This window comes from Vigna radiata, chromosome 7 (assembly GCF_000741045.1).
Source record: "Vigna radiata var. radiata cultivar VC1973A chromosome 7, Vradiata_ver6, whole genome shotgun sequence".
Classification (NCBI taxonomy): domain Eukaryota; kingdom Viridiplantae; phylum Streptophyta; class Magnoliopsida; order Fabales; family Fabaceae; genus Vigna; species Vigna radiata.
Genome location: NC_028357.1, coordinates 2,688,813 through 2,704,166, shown reverse-complemented (window position 1 = coordinate 2,704,166; position 15,354 = coordinate 2,688,813). Strand labels below are relative to the sequence as shown.

Here is a 15,354-nt window from a genome sequence, read left to right as displayed (position 1 = left end):
AATAAAATAATAAATAAAAATATTAAAAAAGAATAAAAATATTTAAACTAAGTCATAAAACTATTTTTTTAACTGTAATTAATAATATAACATTTGAATAACATAAAATTATCTTAGAAATGTGACTAAATTTAATAAATATAAAACAAGTCAAAAAAATAGAATAGAAAAGAAAATATATATAACGAAAAGAAAAAAAAATTATAAAACTAAAAACTCAAAAATAATATATATTATTTTTGAGCTTTTAGTTTTATAATTTTTTTAATCGTTAATCAAATCTATATAATTGGAAACACTAAATAAATAGTTGAATCCATACTCAATAAATAAAAGAAATAGTTTAATAATACTTTTAAATAAAAGTATCTATATGCGAGTTAGACGTATAAATAATTAAATTGTTATGTTTAATTTAAATGTAAGAGTATTTTGGGGAATCACGTGCATCATTTCACTGGATACATCACATGTTTTCTATACTACTACTACTTAACACAACTTTACTCCAGTCACAGTGTTACAAAACCTACAATTATCCAAATTTTTCATAAACACAAAAGACTTATTAAATTGTGATCATTCTCTTAAATCATAAATATATATATCATAAATCAGTGTAAATTTCAAAATTTCAAGGCAACCACATCCAACTTAATCTCCAATATAAGTAAATTCAATCTAATTCAAATAAAATTAATTAACATTTATGAATAAATCATTCTCAATAATTATGTTGAACAATCATCAAGCAACATGAGAATTCAAATTGAGCTTAAAATTAAAGCTGTCAAAATGGATCACAATTTGTGAACTAATTCAGCTCATCACCAAGGTGTTGAGTTTGAAAAAGTTGTACTTTTTTTTTTTTTTTTATGCAGATCAAATTTCAATCCAACTCATTTAAATTCGGCTCATGTGGATTGAATCCGTGGTGGAGACCGGATTGACCCACCAACCCATCGATCTAATTTTATTTTATTAAAATTTAATTTTAATTTTATCAAAAATTATTTATTTATTTTTTTACTTAAAAAATTTATTTAAGTTTCCTATTTTTAAAATTAATTATACATAAAAGTAAAATTCAGTAGTAAAATTTGTTTTAATTTAAATTATAGAAAGTTTATAATTTTTTATTTAAGAAAAATATAATTAAGTGAATTAGGAAATCAATCTGTAAAAAATTAAATTGAATTTAAATTTTTCTGACTCATTAATTAATGAACTGGATTGGACCGAATAGTCCTTTTTCACGTCTCTACTTAAAATGTAGTCACATGGTTTTTGCTTTTTTTTTCACACTTTTTGACCAAAAGTGAAAAGCTTGTCGAATTTTACCATGTATAGCTTTGGGCTTCAACTGGACTTCGAATGTAGCCACATACTTCTTGCTTTTGTTTCATGCTTTTTGACCAAAAATAAAATATCTCGCTTTGGACTTCCATAACTTCTCACTTAAGCCGAAAACAACATAGAATTAAATTACTCTTTTTACCCAAAATAAAACCATAAAATTTTAAAGAAAAATATAAATAAAATAGAATATAGTTAAATTAATTTTAATTTAAAAATTACAATCAAAATAAATGTTATTCTAAAAATATAATTGTGTTTTCTATGTGAATATTTTCTGTCCATACACTCCTAAATGCCTATAAATAATACAAATGATAACATTAAGGACAAATAAACAACTGAATAATTATTTTATAATTTTTTTTAATATGGTTAGTAAGTTTGCTCCCTTAACAAAGGTTAATAAATAACTTTTGGTTTTCAAAATAATTGTAATCAAATCAATGTAAATGAAATGTTAATAATCAGTAATGTGACGTCTCAAAATATACGTCATGCATATCATAATAAGATGTCAATCATTATAATAAAGAAAGCAGTCANAATATAGAATGGCAGTTAAGGTTCTAAGAAATTAAGATTAAGGATTACAGTTATCCGGAATTTAGAGAAAATTTGAAACTTAAAGTACTACAGAATTTCAAAATGACACAAGAAGAAACTGTTCAGACAACATAAAAGGCTATGGAATTCCTAGGAGAGCTAAGTGGCTGCATCTTCATTCTCCTCCAGGACATTCTCCACTGACACCTCATTCTCCTCTGCTCACATCCAAAATGGATGATCATCGTAACAGGGCAACACACACAACATGGCAACACAGCAGACAAACAATTGCAAGGGTGAGCTAATTATATACAATCATTCAATTCAAATTAAGCATTTAACATACAAGAAATAACTCATATCAAACAGTTTCAGAATTACAACCTAAACATGTTAATTTCTAGACTTGACCCGTCCGGACTTTAAAACGATAGTCGGGCTATGGCGAGTCTTGCACCCGTGGTGACTTATGAAACTTGGGTTCCCCACCCTGCCACACTCACGAGGTTAGTCCGTTCNGCGCCTTGAGGCATACTGGGAGCCCCTAAGACTAAGGACCTCCTGCTACTTCTCACCACATGGTTCAACCTCTCTAAGTGAGTTTGATTGACCATTGAAGCGTCAGAATGACTCCCAAGGCTGAGCCCCTACTTTCATTTTAAAACACTAAGAATCTCACCAAGAGATTCTACACAGATGGAACTTAGTTTACCACTTGAATTGTACTTTCATCACTTTGTAATCGTATACTTTTTGCCACAATCAACATATACACAATCTCAACAATATACATTACTCACCAATCATAAACTTATAACACAACCTCAATACTTTTCTTACATAGTCTTAGTACTATACATTGACTCATCAAACGCAAGGTTTTACTTCAACAAATAAAATATTACGACTTCATATACAACGTCATATAAAAATACTACAACAAATAAATCGCCACAAAAACATATAAAATTACTACATACTTTTCTTAACTTATTTTATTAACAAAACTACAAGTATTTCTAACTAAAAATTAATCTCATACCAAACTCAATAATTTAAAATATATATATATATATATATATATATATATATATATAAAGGTAAGTAAAAGATATATATTAATATATCCTATACAAATATCATAAAATAGAATGAATATAGTATAATATATTATTTATATCAATCTTGATATTAAAAAGGAACCTAACAAATCCAAAAACTCATCATCCTATTTCCTCCTTGCAATTCAATTTCTCTCACATCTTATATAATCAATTCAACAATATCACATTCAATTTCAGTTAGCAACTCAATTCAAAACAGATAAAATTCATCACCATGCTAATTCACAGATTTATACTCTTCATCAGTTTCACAGTCTTAGTTTGGGCATCCAGTAAAATTAAAAATTGCAGGGCAGCTTCACAAAACATCAGTTCAACATTCAACATGTAGTTATTTTATAAAATAAATTCCTAAAAAAATAATCAGCTCCCCTTACTTGAAAATTTCACAACTCTATATCAAAGCTTGGTTCTACAGTACCCCGGGTCACACCGAACTTGGACCGCACCCTACAGATCACAGAACTGTGATCAAGAATAGTTCTTAGAGCTACCGTTGAACAGAGATTGGAAGGACATAAACGAAAGGCATATGCATCAACAGAACTGTTGCATGCTCAAACCCTAGAAGCCTAAGGAAAGAGGGAAACGACTTACTGACAAAATAATGAGAACCCAATCAGTTCAAGTCGAAGCTCTCAACTCCGGGAACGCAGGGACATCACCTAAATGAAAATGCATCGGTTCAGTTTGAAGATTCAGTAGAGAGAAGGCAGAGAAATAAGGGCTTAAGTGGTTCTAGAGAGAGAAAGAAAAATGGCTAAATGAAGAATCTGATTTTCAAAAAAAGCCTTTCCCTAAGGCTATGACTAAGGCACCCCTTGACTTATGGGCCTGACTGCCCCAAATATTAAGGCTCAATGACTTTAAAATAATTTTCAGGCCTTTACAAATAACATTCAAGTTGTTTAGTTTTCAAAATAAAAAACAACGAATTATAAAAGAAAATATTATAAAGAATATATATATATATATATATATATATATATATATATAATATTTTTGTAAATTATAAAAGTAAAATAGGGAGTTTTTAACACCAAACTCTAAAAAAATTCCCAATAATTTACATTATTATTTCTTTAAAAAATAAAATCCTAATTACATTTATTCTTAAACTTAATATGATCTCAATATTTATTAATATTTAGTAAAAGGAGTTTCTCTTGTTAAATCAGCTATAATATAGGTAGAAGTTGAGGATATGTGGCATTTGCTTAGCACTTTTCTTTTTTCATTTGTGTTGTCCCTTCTCCATTTATGTTTTATCTTATGAAATTATATATGATATTAAAACATTTTGTTTTTTTTTCTAAAATTAATTTCTTCACTCAAGTTTCTTCTATGATACCTTTATCTTGTACCAGGAGAACAAAAGACAAAATCATAAACCAAGTAACATAATACAAATCACTAAATATTAAAACTTGCAAGACAATTTAAAACACATCTAGAAAACTAATTACAGAACTAAAAAAACTCACAAACTCTGAATTTCACAAGATAATCATTTGGGTTAATCCCTACGCGCCTCTTTTCTCTGTTTAACAATTTTTTTCTACTCTTGTAAGCACAAAATAAAGAAAATGCCTCATATTATAGGATCAAACCCTTTTTTTTCAAATAAGAAAAAAAAATGGGACTTTGAGAAAGATGACTTATTGTTAGAGAGGAGAAAAGTAGAAAAGAAAACAAAAATGGAGGAGAGTGTAGAAAAAAAAAAGAAGAAATTAGATGTCACATCATTAAACATTGATTTAATTAAAATGATTTTTTTTAATAAATATTAGAACTCTATTGAGTCTAACAAAATTGAAAAAAATATTAAATCATTACTAGACATGATGAAAAGAGCAATTAAATCAATATTATGTTTATATTTAGGAGTAGTAAAATGTGTTAATTGGTTTGTAAATTGAATTGGTATTTTCAATCTGAAGTTCTGCTTTGATTTATCCTGTCCAACTTGCTGATTAGCAAGTCAAAAGTATAACTATTAGTTCATTATTTTCAATTAAAAATTAAAACGAAATAACTCAAAGATTTGTTTTTTATATTATATTATTTGAGAATGTAAATATATAATAATATTCTAATTTAAATGATTAATACTTATAAATTAAATTTTAATTATTAATTATAATGGAGTAATTACATTAATTTTAAGTAAAATTTAAAAATATATATATAATTAAATATTATATATATATATATATATATATATATAATTATATAGAAAGAGGATATATATTTTTAATATTATTTTTTTCAATTTAATCCTATTTTAAATAATTATTGATATAAAAAATTATTTTTTAGTTTTAATATTTTAGTTCTAAATTCAAATAATTAATTATTATAAAATAATTATTATTATTTTTATCATTTTAGTGACTACTTTTTAAATTTAAATAATTACTTATAATATTATTTACATAATATTATTAATACAATACTACTTATGGAGAGTGAGATTTTGATTTGGAAGGTTTGAGAAAAATTGGAGTGTTTGGGATCTATCTTTGGATTATTTGTGACTTGTTCAGATCCTTAAGTAGCTAAATTATATGTTAAAATTGGTAGAATTGAATTATAATCTACAAAGTGATGTTTTAGTTGTTTCGAGTTGAAATTCTATATGATTAAAATGAGTTAAACTTGTTTTAAGTTGGACATATATATACTTGGATAGGTCTTTTGTGACTTAAAATACCAAATAGAAGTAAGAAAAGTTGGTAGAGGTGCCTAGGATAAGACATGTGAGGTTTAGAGGGTGCAAATTCTACATAATTGGTTTTCTAGAAAATTATATAGAGTGGCTAGGTGAACAAATGACTCGTTAGACGAATATTTAGGGTGTTTTGACAATGGGTTTTAATGGCTAGGCGAGCTACCTCGTCAGGCTGATGGAGCTCATTGTTTTTGCTCTCGTTGGGTGACAGAAGGTTGCTCGTTGGGTGAGCTTGTGTTCGTTGGGTGCCATGATTTTGGTGCTGGGTGAGTGGGTCTGAACCTTTCATGGTTGTTTTATTTGCTCTTCTTTACTGTGTTTGGATTTAAATGGTATGATGTTTTATCTAATACTCTGTGTTATGGTTTAAACTATATGGTGGTATGAAATTGAGGTTTGTAAGAGTTCTATGAATAATTCTTAGTGGTTGTATCAAAGTATTGTTGGTATATGTAGAAAGCTCGGTCTTAGAGGTTATTGTGACACTTTAATGATCATTCATTCTCAATCAGAGAGGAGTGATGCATGTGATGAGAGTAGTAAGAGGTCCTAGTTTAAGGTGCTTCTAGTATGACCTAAGATGCGGAATAGACTAACCTTGTGTTTGTGGTATAATGAAATTAATTAGCAATGACTCTATAGATCAAGTGTATTGCGCTATCCTTAAGGACTTATCCGCTGTGTATTGCGCAAGTTCCCTAGGATACAACAAGAACTTCTCAAAAATATTCGAGGATAACAGAACTAGCAAGAAACTCTGATAGAGTTTATACACAGGATAATTTTTAGAAGAAGATGGGAGAATAATGAGAAAGAGTGAACTAAGTGTGTTTTGAAATGGGGGTAGAGCTCTCTATTTATAGAGTTAGGGAGGAGTCAATTAAATAAAAGAAATTAAAAAAAATCATAAAGACTTTTTTGACATTGCAAAAATTAAAATAATTTAACGTTGTAAAACGTTTTCACTTTTGTAATAATAATAAAATATTATAACAACAAGTGTATGACCTACCATAATTCGACATTTATACTTTATTTTTATGGTCAAGTATAGGTTTTTGGCATGAATGTTTGATTTACTTTGTATGAAATTTGAGGTATGATGTATTTTTTCTAAACCATGTTTGATTCTTGTTATCATTAACTTACCCTATTTGTGTGTTCTTTGTGTGGTTGTTCTTATATATTTAATTCTTAGATGGTGATCATCTGGTGAGTGTGAGTAGAGGGAGATGACGTGTCTGTTTATGCGGAGAGGACATGAATGTTTATCAGCTTTAGTGCGTGGTTGTTTATATTTTTCTTTGATTGTTTTAGAAAATTAGGTATATAGTTTTAAGTTTAGTATATTGTATATAGAAAGTTTAACTTTGGTTATGTTTTATACAGTGACTTTATATTTTTCAGCTTGTTAACTATTTTATTTTATTAAATATGTGATAGTTTTTATATAATATTTATACTATTTGAATTTATTTTATTGAATATGTGATAATTTTTATATAACATTTATACTATTTGAATGAGATATTACAGTTTTATTATTATTATTATTATTATTATTATTATTATTATTATTATTATTATTATTAGTATTATTATTATTAGTAGTATTATTATGTGAATTAATATTAACATTGTTATTAGTAGCGTTAGTACTATTAGTATTGATATTATGATTTTGGTTATTATTGCTATTATACATTATTATTTGAATTAATATTATTTACAAATTTTAATACTAATTTCAAATAATATATTATTATTATTATTATTTGTTTTTATTATTAGTATTACTTTTATTACAAATTTTAATATGAATTTCATTTTTTTTTATTTTATTTTATATGAAATGGTATTTCAAATATACTTATATTTTTATTATTTATTTTACTACATAATCATATTTTAATTACTTACATATTTTATTTATTTATCTTTATATCTTATTTTGATGTACATTGATTATGAAGCCTATTTCACTGAAATGGGTTTACAAGGTGAAAGTGAATCCAAAAGTGGAAGTAGGAAATGGATTTTACAGAAAGCAGGGATAGATTATGGAGAATTGAGAGAGTTCTTGTTGTAGTCTTAATTGCAACTCGTGAAAATTGGTCGATGTTAAATCTGCATTTATGAATGGTTTTATAAATCTCAAATCACGAGTGAATTTTGGATGAGTTTGTAAAATCAAAATATGGGACTGTTATGCATTATTCTAGGTATACACTTGAATTGATGAGCAGATTTAACATGAGGCAGAGTAATCCTGCAGGTACACCAACTGAAGTCTACAGGAAAATGGTTGAAATCTTACGCTGCTTCTGTCATTAAAAAATCTGATACGGGTAAATTTCACATCGAATTCACCAATGCATGAAAAAAAGAAGAGAATTTTGCCCTAATAATGCTGAGATCTGGAGGGTTGAACCTTAACTTTTCAGTTCTTGAAGACAGAAGAATCTTAACTCCATAACTCCGTCATAAATATAAGGAGACATTTAAATATAAATATAAATATAAATGAAAAACAAAAACAAATTGGCGAGCATTTGCATGTGAATGAGTATGCACCTGAGGCTGCGCCATCCCCATTTGTCAACAAATGCTTACCTTCTCTTTTTTGTCACTGTCTTCTTTCCTTCTGAAAGCGAATGTCAAGTGTTGTTTTTTTATTAATGCTTTAAACCAACATCATATTTTTCATTCTGTCATCCTCCATGCATAATAACAAACACGAAATCTTTTTTATTAAATATTTCTCACTTATAAGCATAAACATAATAATAAAAATAATTCAACTTTATTAACCATAGTAAAAAGTAAAATACGTTCTAGTAAATGAATATTTTGTTCAATACCTTGCTACTTTGCAAAATCAATACCGAAAAGAGCTTGTCACCGTGACATTAAGGGACACAAGCTTTAAATGCGGGTTGGTTGAAGGCAGTTTCATTCCATTTCCTCTCATGTCTTACACACTAAGTATTTATGGAGTGGAAGAGAAAAAGCTCGATCGATATCTTCATCTTCTTCTATACATTACTATTATTACTATATATACTCTCCCTTAAACCCAAATCTGTAACACAGCAAACATAACTCCAATTTCTGAGATACCCACATGGAGTCTGAGCCAAATCAATGCCCTTTGACGGCTTCCTTCGGGAATTTCGTTGAGAAGGTCAAAAGGGTCGGTACCCTCTTCGTCTCTGCCATCGTTGGAAACATCTTATCTGCGATCTTGACCTTCTGCTTTGCATTAGGTACAGCACCGTTCCCATTTCACCTAATTCTCGATCTGCTAAAAAGATACCGTCTTTGCCATTGTAATTGCCAGTGTTGTGTTATGGATGAGTGTTGTCTTCGGTTTTGTTGGCAATTATAGTTATTCCAGACGTATACATTTTTGTTTTATTCAATTTTGCTCTGTTCTGTGGGGAGCGAAAAATGAGAACTTGAACGTGGGTTTGTGTTGGACTGTTCTTCCATTTGCATATTTTTTATTTTACATGTCTTGCTTGGGTCCATTTTCTAGGTCACCTGAAGTTTGAGGTTTGTGTCCATCTTACATGTCCCGCTCTTGTGTCTATTTTCAAAATCATCGGAAATCAATCATTCTTTCACAATTTATTTTGAATTCCAAACTCCGACCATATTTTGGTGTTAATAAGGTTTATTGGGTTGCTTGTTTTGTTGGCAGTGGGCACTTTGTTGGGGGCTATGACTGGAGCCTTGATAGGTCAAGAGACAGAGAGTGGCTTCATTCGAGGGGCTGCTGTTGGTGCCATATCAGGAGCTGTTTTCTCCATTGAAGTGTTTGAATCTTCCATTGTTCTTTGGAAATCTGACGATTCTGGAATTGGGTGTGCCTTATACTTGGTGAGTGAGTGACTTGGTTTTCATTTTCAAGTCATCGTTAGTTGATGATTACTTTGCTTGGTCCCATGAAATTTTACCAGAAAGTTGAACAATCTAATCATCTTTTGTTATGTAATACAGATTGATGTTTTTGCAAGCCTTTTGAGTGGAAGACTAGTGCGTGAAAGAATAGGTCCAGCCATGTTGAGTGCTGTCCAAAGCCAGGTAATTTTCTTAGTACATTGTACTTGGAAATGTAATGACATAAATTTGGTTATGCAATTTGCATCATCTTGCTTATGCTTTTCTCTTCCTTTCTCAGATGGGTGCTGTTGAAATAAGCTTTGACGAGGTTCAAAACCTCTTTGATATTGGTGTGGCCAAAGGCTTACCGAGAGATTCAGTTGAAAAGATCCCAACAATCACAATTACAAGTGACAACAATGTTGATGCTTCTGGGGAGAGAGCTTCATGTTCTGTTTGCCTCCAGGTGTGTGTATGATGATTCGGTTCTTTTGGGCTAAACCACTATTCTAGTCTCTCAGATGGAATATTTCTGCCCCGTTAGTCTTTAAAAGTAACAAAACTAAAAAGGCCACTCATTATTTCTTTAATAACTTTAGTTCAAAATTTAAAAAAGTTGTGTTAAATGACACAATCAGTATATCAGACATCTAGTATATCAGACATCTTAAAAGGTTTATTTTGGATATTTATTGATTTAAAATGCTGTTTTACACGTTTTTCTTCTTAATACATGTGTATACTTTGAAGTGGTGTAAGGTTTTGAAATTGGTATTTCTGAAACTGTGAATTTGCAGGACTTTCAGCTTGGAGAGACTGGTAGAAGTTTGCCTCATTGTCATCACATGTTTCACCTATCTTGCATTGACAAGTGGCTGATCAAGCATGCTTCTTGTCCATTATGCCGAAGGGATCTGTAATTTTGTATATGCAAAGATCAAACCTTAGAAGTAGCTAGGTTCTTTCAATTTTTAGATATAAGAGAATTTACTGTTAGGAATGTATAATATATGTAGTAGGAACTAGGAACCAACGTTCCCATGCGTTGTTGTCATAATTTACTAGAAAGAAAATTTTGACATAAACCAACTTCCTAGTGTTACAATTGGACAATAATATTTAAAACGGAATGTGACGTATGTGTTAAAAAGATTTTTTTCTAAAATATTATTAGTAATTATTATTATATGGTTTTGGTTTCGATAAGTGAGAATAGTGTTTTCTTAAGACAATTATTTAATATATATTCAAATATTTTTGAACTTTTTATTGTTTAAAATGGAGTTTACTTTAAAGTTGTGAAGAATGACATTTGATTAAGTGTGACTTTGTAATTTTAAGTATCAAAACTACACTCATCTAGTTAAAGCAACACATATTTGTACATATTTATTGCTTGGAGAGTTAAAAAGATGAACAATCCGTAAATAATTGTAAATAATACTTAATTAGAATTACTATTAGAAATAGATTGATTTTAATTTAAATTTTTTTTATCTATAATGTTGATTGATTAAATGTGCAAGAGATTCCTATTATATGAAATCATTTAAAATTCATTTACTTAAAAAATTAATATCTGAATAAGTTATTAAATTGACGATATAATTAGTATCCAATATACTAAAAATTATATATAGAATTAATTTTTTTTTATGTTAAATATTCACACAAGATACCGTATTTATAATAAAAGAAGAAAAAATATAAATTAAATCTAAAATATAAATAAATAATAATAGTAAACTAATTAAAAATAAATATAAATTTGTAATAATCTAATATATTTAATAATTAGTATTTATATATATCTTTTGAAATTCAACCGCAATATCTTCATATTTTAGTTCGTTACATTCTTCTATTCTTCTTGTTATTTATTTAACAGCCTTTCAATAATTTCATTTCTTATCTTTTATATTTGTTTTCATTTTTATCTTTTTATTTCATCTTTATCTTTTTCCGGTTTATTTTACTTTTATCATATCTTTATTTTATCTTTATTTAAAGAGAATAATTTAATTTCACTTTTTGTTAAGATTGGATGTGACTAAACACAACTGTATTTTAAATTTATTGAATGTTTATTTAAATTACACTTTTCTTTTTACATTTAATGTTTGCACTATTTGAATCACTTTTACTAAATTAACTTAAATCATAATTACATTGGAGATCTTTTAAACCTATATTTTGTAAATAATACTTAATTAGAACTAATATTAGAAATAGATTGATTTTAATTAAACATCTTTAAAAAAAATATCTATAATGTTGATTGATTAAATGTTCAAGAGATTCTTATTATATGAAATCAATTCAAATTCATTTACTTAAAAAATTAATATCTGAATGAGTTATTTTATTGACGATATAATTAGTATTTAATATAATAAAAATTATATATAGTTATTTTTTTATGTTAAATATTCACACAAAATACCGTATTTATAATAAAAGAAGAAAGAAATATAAATTAAGTCTAAGATATAAATAAAAAATAATAGTAAACTAATTACAAATAAAAAATAAATATAAATATGTAATAATCTAATATATTTAATAATTAGTATTTTATATATATTTTTTGAAATTCAACCGCAGTATCTTCATATTTTAGTTCGTTACATTCTTCTATTCTTGTTATTTATTTAACAGCCTTGCAATAATTTCGTTTCTTATCTTTTATATTTGTTTTCATTTTTATCTTTTTATTTCATCATTTTTTTTATCTTTTTCTTTTTCCGGTTTATTTTACTTTTATCTTACTGTTATATCTTTATTTTATCTTCTCCTTTTGCTTTATATTTTATTATTTATTTTAATTAAAAAAATATTTAATTTTTACTAAGTTAACAAAAAAAAATTATAATTTGACTAATGATCTTGCTATTCAATACTTAAAACTTAAAAAAAATATTATATTACTAATAAACTTGATACACTTGCTAAAGTAATGAACAATTAGGTCTATGGTAAGTTCGATTAATGAGATATTAATACATTTGAAAATACTATATTATTTTTCAACTTAAAGCAAAATGATTATACTATTATACTAAAATATAAATATAATATCATTATTATAGAGAGACTTTGGACTTAACCAAACTGTTGTTGAAATGTAATTCATACAAACTCATGGATCTCTTTTGCAACATTTATATCTTAATCACACTATAGTATCAACCAACCTTAAAAGTATCAAATCTTGACCTATCATAGAACACTAGTCAACTCATTTTAATAATATAAGTCTTTACAACAACAATTCATCTTAACTGCATTAACATTTTACCTCAAAAAGCACCTTTCACATGCCTTTCAAATAGATCACTATTATTACAATTTTTTTATCTTTATTTTTATAAATATTTCTGGATAGGGATAAGTGTAACTCTTTTCACATGGTAAATTGACAAAAAAATTTAATATGACAAAATAGTTCAACATGTTAAAACATTTTGAGGATAATTTATATAATTTGAAAAAATTAGAAGGAAACATTGATATATTTTTTTCTTTATAAAGAAATAAGCTTAAAATCATTTTACTAAAAAGCTCATACTTGTTTCATGAAAAAAAAAAACTACAGACCAAATAAGTTTGCTAATTGTATAATTAAAAATAATAATGATTAAGAAAAAGTTAATCTAATGTTTAGAGAGTGTAAATGAAAAAAGTAGGAATATATAATAATGATTAAGCCAATGGACATGTTCTTAAAGGCAGCATAATGAGTGTCCTTCATTGGTAACAAAAGGAAAGTGAGAAAAGAGCATTGGATTAATGTGAAGTAGATGATGGTGAAGGACAGTGTTGGCATTAAAAGATAAAGGAAAAAGAAAAGAAAATGATAATAAATGTGCAGCATTTAATAGTCTTATCTAACCTAGAGATGTTGTCAAGTTTGGATTGGATGGTTGAAAAAAAACCACAGGTCACTAAATTTTGTAGAAAATGATATTTTAATACTAATTTTTTAATATCATTTTAACACTATACACGTGTCAAAATATGGTTGGACGATTTTAAATTAAAAATAAAACTTTAATTTTTTTCTTTCAAATATGCTCTTATCTCAGTTTTTTTTTAATTTGAAATCGTCTAACCACATTTTGACACGTGAGCAGTGTCAAAATGATGTCAAAATTTGGTGTTAAAATATCATTTTCTAAATTTTTTATCCTTTATTATTTTGTAATTTATCTTCAACTGCTAAAATGTATTTATTGATATTTCTAGTTGATAAAACAGAGTATTAAATTTGTTATTATCGAAAATAAGTCATAAAATAGTTTAATTTTCGAAATGGATGTGAGCTCTAATTTGATATAAAGGGAGAAAGTCTATCCACATTAAAGTTAATAAAAAATATTCTGTGAGGATGAGAGTAAATAATAAATTTTAGATTAGGATACTCTCTATTATTATATATTTATAGATTTTTTTGGGTTTGTTAGTATGTGAAAAAGAATAATAAATAAGTTTAAGATATAATAAATATTATCATAAATACTATTTTTTTTTATTTTTTTTAGAAGTGTTGATATTTTATACAGATTTCAGCTGATTGAATTATTTTGAATCTCACGACAATAATAATTTTGGTTTAGATAATTATAAAATCGAACTAGCTAGACCGTCATTTTTGAAAGGTAGGATATGAACATAAGTGTTAAAATATATTTAATATCTAAAAATATCTGTTTTGGATTTTAATAAGTTAATTGTTCCACGAATTACGGAGGTTAAAATACCTGTACATTATTTTAGCTATCCATTAAAAAGTCAGAGTAGTACTTTATTAAATGAATAGTACTTTACAAAAGCATCGTTAAAGTACATGAAAATTTTGAAAAAATGTGATGGTAAACTGTGTATAAATTGAGTGGTAAAATTTATAAATTAATAATTTAAGTAATAAAAAATCTAATTAAATCTTTAACGTTCTTTTAAAAGCGCATGTTGACAGGTATTTTGCACTAATATAATTCTCTCCATATATAATTTTAAATAATATTTTTGGATTTTTTAATATCATATATTATGTTATATACCATTTTTTAATATTTGGAAGTGATAAAAAATTAGATAAGATAAAATGAAATTAATCTTTAAAGAGATCCTCATGTAAAATATAATCAAATAAAGTGATAAAAGATTAAATAAGATAGAATGAATTAATCTCTAAAAAGATCCTTATATAAAATATAATCAAACAAAGTGATAAAAGATTAGATAAGATAAAATGAAATTAATCTTTAAAGAGATCCTCATGTAAAATACATAATCAAACAAATCTAGATACAACTATACAAGTGTGAGTCTATAAAAGTAATAGAAAAGGAAGAGAAGTTCATTTGTGAGAGTGAGATTCTTTGAAAAAAATGAGTGAGTTTGGAGAAAATTGGTGTGAAGAACTTTGTAAATCTCTTGAGGTCAACTCCACTGTGCTTGATCATTGGTTGGTAGATGTCAAGTGCCAAGAAGAACCCTACAACTTACAAAGCCAATCTTTGTCTCAACAAAACTTTTCTGATTATCCTCAAATACAACACAAGGCAAACGTGACTAACGTTGAGTCGGCTTTGATTCCACTATCCAACAATTCGCCGAACTTGTTTGATTATCCTCAGATACAACACAATGCAAATGTGACTAACGTTGAGTCGGCTTTGATTCCCCTATCCAACAATCTGCCGAACT

The 15,354-nt window shown here is 27.0% G+C and overlaps 1 protein-coding gene across 1 annotated transcript; it reads left to right on the top strand.

Moving 5' to 3' along the window:
* The first annotated feature begins 8,734 nt into the window (after window positions 1–8,734).
* Window positions 8,735–10,777, top strand: LOC106767900 (NEP1-interacting protein 2). The gene is made up of 5 exons (XM_014652866.2): window positions 8,735–9,026; window positions 9,464–9,642; window positions 9,763–9,846; window positions 9,944–10,111; window positions 10,443–10,777. The coding sequence occupies exons 1-5, from the start codon at window positions 8,885–8,887 to the stop codon at window positions 10,563–10,565; spliced, it is 696 nt and encodes a 231-aa protein (XP_014508352.1). The 5' UTR covers window positions 8,735–8,884; the 3' UTR covers window positions 10,566–10,777.
* The last annotated feature ends 4,577 nt before the right edge of the window (window positions 10,778–15,354 follow it).